This window comes from Bidens hawaiensis, unplaced genomic scaffold, assembly GCF_021521415.1.
Source record: "Bidens hawaiensis isolate Kalapana, Puna unplaced genomic scaffold, B.hawaiensis_p1.1 tig00012940_1, whole genome shotgun sequence".
NCBI lineage: Eukaryota > Viridiplantae > Streptophyta > Magnoliopsida > Asterales > Asteraceae > Bidens > Bidens hawaiensis.
This window is the reverse complement of record NW_027492078.1, coordinates 71,804-76,378: the sequence shown is the minus strand read 5'-3', so window position 1 is coordinate 76,378 and position 4,575 is coordinate 71,804. Positions and strand designations below refer to the sequence as shown.

Sequence of the window (4,575 nt, the reverse complement as noted above, 5' to 3'; positions counted from 1 at the left end):
GCTTTAATGATTGTGTGACTATTGTGGAATAGTTTGTTATAGGGTTTTCCTAGAAGCAACTTGCCTTTTCTTTAGGGTAGAGATGTGGGGTTTTCTACATTCCACCATTCCGAGACTCTACTAATAGCATTGTTATTGGTGGAAATGTGGAATATCTACCGGCCTACTGGTATGATTGATTTCATCAAGCATTACACTGATTTTGTGCATAATTGTAAATAAACTTTAACTTCAAATTTAGCTAATTAATGCTTGGTTATTGATATAACACATAAATATTTATATCTAATAATAAGTAATATGGTTGCCTATGAGACGAAAAATATTTTTCCCTGTTATCTTATTTCACCTTTTATTATTCTATCTCATCCTTTATTTTTTTTAATATATACTATTTCACCAATTATTTATTAGGTATAGATTATTCTATTTCACCTCTTATGATTATTTTTCCCGCATCGTTCATCTTTACTATTATTGCTTTATATTACTTAATTAAAGTACCTTCTTACGCATAATTTCAATCATATATTATCTTAAAGTGTCGTTTTATAATATATAAATTTCTTTAATTCAGCGTGTGAAATACACAGGTTTTAACCTAGCAGTTATTAAAGGAATCTAAAAATCATATTCAAACCAATGTGTATTTGATATTGATGCGATATTTTAATTTTAATGATATATTTGTTATAATTAATCCTATTATGATGTTTAATAAACATGTGGCTTATAACACAAATTTCTGGATGCTACATTAAGAATATTTTATTAGTTTGATCACTTCACAAAAGTATATATATATATGTCGAACATCCTTGACCCGTAATCCAACTTTCTTATATTATTGCAATTATTTTCTCCCTGATGAAAAATTTTGGATCCGTCAAAACATTTATTCTATTTTTATTAGTTTGATCAACGCATACATAGGATATATTATTTCTTTCCAACACCAAACTTACACATCCATCTATAGTGCAAACTATGCCACCCTTAACCACTTTAAAAGAAGCAGTTAATTAATCACATCAATTTTTAATTTCTTTTAATTTTCTGAAAGACCAATATTATTAAAATAGAAAAAGAACAACTTTCAACTGAACAAACACAACAGAGATACAACTTACAAAGAAAAATCAAAACAAGACAAAACAAAAACAAACAACCAAATTATAAAGGAAATTTGACAAAGTTAAACTTGCAAGCGTACGCATCAAGTATAGCTTGTACGTTGTTACATTGAACAGTACCAATTGTTCGATCAAAACTCGCAACTATCATGAATCACAGTTACTGAAATATAGATGTTTTTCTTTGATAAATTATACAACCAACACACTATGCATATATGTAACACACAATTTGTAAATACAATAGCAATCCTCAACATCTTCAATTGCTTTTTTTGAAATCTTTTGGCCTAATTCTTAGGAACCCAACATCCATGAAGTCCATACGGAAGTCCGTATGGAAATTTTGCTCTTGCGATTTCTTCAAACGTTGTCCCGTCTAAGATCAACGCGTATCCTTCTCCATTTTTATCACTTATCATAGATATCACAACTCCTGTATAAATATATAAGAACCATCAACACAAACACATAACATATACTACCAATAAACAAATAAAAATTAGCAAATAATGTTAACATTATAAATTGTTATTGCTATATAATATAATTGAAACACATCATCTTCCTCGGTTGCACCAGGTCGAGCCACAAAATATGGTTCAGAGGGGACAGCACCCTCGTCATACCAGTTTTTCGCCTTTCCATCAACCAAATTTATCTGTATACCATTAACCTAACATTAATATTTGTAATAAGTTGAAGTAAATATAGTTATTAAAGTTGTACCTTGGTGAGGGTGTTAGGGAAGTTACAAGGTCGTTGAGCGCCACAAGCATAAGCATATCGATATTGTCTCCCTAAGAAGTTCGGATTGATGCTACACATATCCATCCCTCTTCCATGTTCATCTGGATTCAATGCTGCAAATAGTTCACCTTTATCGCTACCATCCAGTGGTGTCCTAAATCGCCCAACTCTACAAGTCGAAATCATACACGAGCTTCTTTACATTCCATAACAAAGGTGATCGAATATACAATTTTATAGAAAATGTTTTGTTGGATTTACAGCTAATCCTAAAAGCTAGCTAGTGGACTTATAGGAGTCTTAACTTAAAAAACTGGCTATTTGTGACCGCATTATCGGTTGCAGAATATAAATCATCTTTCGCAACCAAAAATATGGTGAGTAAAACCGATGCTCTTTGTTATTTGTGTCCGAATTTAGCTACCAATTTGCAAATTCCATAAAGCTAGAACCGAGTTCTAACCAAACAGATACATTTTATTTAGCACGAAATAATTTAGAGGGGTAAGATATACGTACCTTGCATCTGGCAGGACATCTTCTCCAGACCATGACCGGAGGTTTTGAAGCCGAAGATTGTCTAGTATAGTGGTATCCGCATAATGCTCACAGCAGTCCGCAATAACTCCGGTGATCCTCCCGTCTTCATCCTTCTCTTCATACGCATTGATGAAATGAAATGTCACAAATAAAGGAACTTCAACGCTTGCCACCTTCAAACAATTAATCATCAAACCTTTTAGTAATTTACAAAACACATATTAATAGTTATAATCACATAACTAAACTTACAATCTTGCCACTAGCTTTGCACATAACATGCATGAACCCTTTCGATTCCGGATACCATCTAAACTTATACAACGGTGTCGGTTCAGCTTTCAACAAATTCTGAGCACAATACCTCAAAGGCATCTCCGGCACTATCACATAATGTTCTGTAACCGGAAACGAATGCACCCACCCTGGAGACGGCCCACCGCGGCAATCAACCCGACCGATCACCTTCCTCTCATTCGTCCCAGGTTCCATCCTTACCACCATGTAACCAGGGTTTATCAAATCCGGCAACAACGTTATAAACTCAGAGTCAGTAACTATAGGATGAGCCGAATGAATCAACCCGCCCCATGAATCATCATACTCAAACTTTTCTAAAGTATCCAACGTATTCGGGTCGATAACAATCGACCCTTTGATGGTTTCTGTTAAACACACCACACGGCCGTCAGCTAGCTTGACCACGCCCGTGTTGGCGTTATCGGTCAATGATGCGCCCGAAAATAGGTTTGCGAGGTCGCCGATGTATGCTAGAAAGTTGTCGTGTTTAGGGACTTCGGAGAACTCACGGTAGCAAAGCTTGTTGCTCTTTTCCGCAGCTTTGTAGGCGTTGGATTCGATTTGGCGGTGACCCATTGTGAGTCGGCCGCTGTCGAAGTGGAGACGGACTAAGGTAGCGTAGCCGTCAAAAAGGTGGCGGAAGTTGTAGTCGCCGAGATGCTATAACCCTGGTCCATTTCTCAAATATGTTCCATTCTGTAAGAAAATATTAGGGCAGATTCAGCACACAGTTAGATGCTTAATTTATATATTTTGTTGTTAACTAATCATGTATTCATGTGATGCTTATTTTAGTGTGTTTTAGCACCAAAATTTATTAGCTTAATGTCAAAGATCAATCCATAGGGGCCATAGATGCTCGTTGTGGCGTCAGAAAACTAGCCAATCCGTCCAGCAAACAGTTGTCCGTGACATTAAGCTACTTACCATTTTAAATTGGCAGGGGTGGCTCGTGAGACAGCGAAAACAAGTTAGGGCTTTAGCCCCACACTTAATTAAGGCCTCCAAGTCCAAAACAAACTTTATATATAGATAGATATATTATAATGGGTAAAGTAAACTCAAAGTAATATATTGGTGTAGTGGTATACTTGGTTGTTACATATATGTTATGAGCTCTAGACTTCTAATAAGCAAAAAATAAATAAATAAATAAAAATTTTCTTAACAATTGTGATGAAAAAACCACAAAATCTTGTTTCGATTTAGGCCTCAACATTTGTTGATCCGGCCATATAGATAGGGTGTTACAAAAATTATGTATAGCCCTAAAATTTATAGGGACGACCTCACCGTTTTGAATAAATCTACATTCATGAGTGTTACTGTTCATACATAAAATAAATTAGGATGGTTATTAATAATCAAGTGAAAATAGATACAAAATCACACTTAAACCTTTTGTCCTTGTTTTCAAGTGTAATTTGGACAGTTTCCCGTTGTTTTTAAGTATAAGTATTATACCATGATATTGATATGTTGATGAAACGATAAAACATAAGCCAGAGATGTTCATCTATATACAATCATATAGTTATCATACCAGCCATTTAGGTATTTCTCCATTGACGACAAGCTCGCCTTCCCACCGTTCCTGCCGGACACTAGTCCAAGCCACTAGCTTCCCCTCATCTGTGGCTTCATTTTGAAGCGGAGATTGCGCTATCCCTGGCTTATTGGTGGCTACATTCATAATGGTGGTTTGAGTTTTCTTTGTAGAAACCATAGGCTTCCCAAAGATGGGCAAAACCCTAGCATCTCCTGAGGTTCCCATGCTAGATGAAAAACCATAGTTTTTTGCTGAGGATATTGAGATCAAAGAAGCCATTGGAGGGAGGTAAAGAGGTTAGAC

The 4,575-nt window shown here is 35.5% G+C and overlaps 1 protein-coding gene across 1 annotated transcript; it reads right to left on the bottom strand.

The window, feature by feature from the left end:
- Window positions 1-1,635: 1,635 nt before the first annotated feature.
- On the bottom strand, window positions 1,636-3,299 carry LOC143542613 (carotenoid cleavage dioxygenase 8 homolog B, chloroplastic-like). The gene is made up of 4 exons (XM_077035166.1): window positions 2,676-3,299; window positions 2,403-2,596; window positions 1,863-2,052; window positions 1,636-1,794 (listed from the first exon to the last, which is right to left on the bottom strand). Exons 1-4 carry the CDS (start codon window positions 3,297-3,299, stop codon window positions 1,636-1,638), a joined length of 1,167 nt encoding a protein of 388 aa, XP_076891281.1.
- Window positions 3,300-4,575: the final 1,276 nt, after the last annotated feature.

What these genes read in the sequence shown, in the direction of transcription:
- LOC143542613 (XM_077035166.1), bottom strand. Translation starts at nt 3,299, where the DNA reads ATGGGTCACCGCCAAATCGAATCCAACGCCTACAAAGCTGCGGAAAAG. An exon ending in GATGTCCTGCCAGATGCAAG is followed by an intron (nt 2,053 to 2,402) that starts GTACGTATATCT and finishes TTCGACTTGTAG; the next exon opens with AGTTGGGCGATTTAGGACAC. An exon ending in TCCCTAACACCCTCACCAAG is followed by an intron (nt 1,795 to 1,862) that starts GTACAACTTTAA and finishes AATGGTATACAG; the next exon opens with ATAAATTTGGTTGATGGAAA.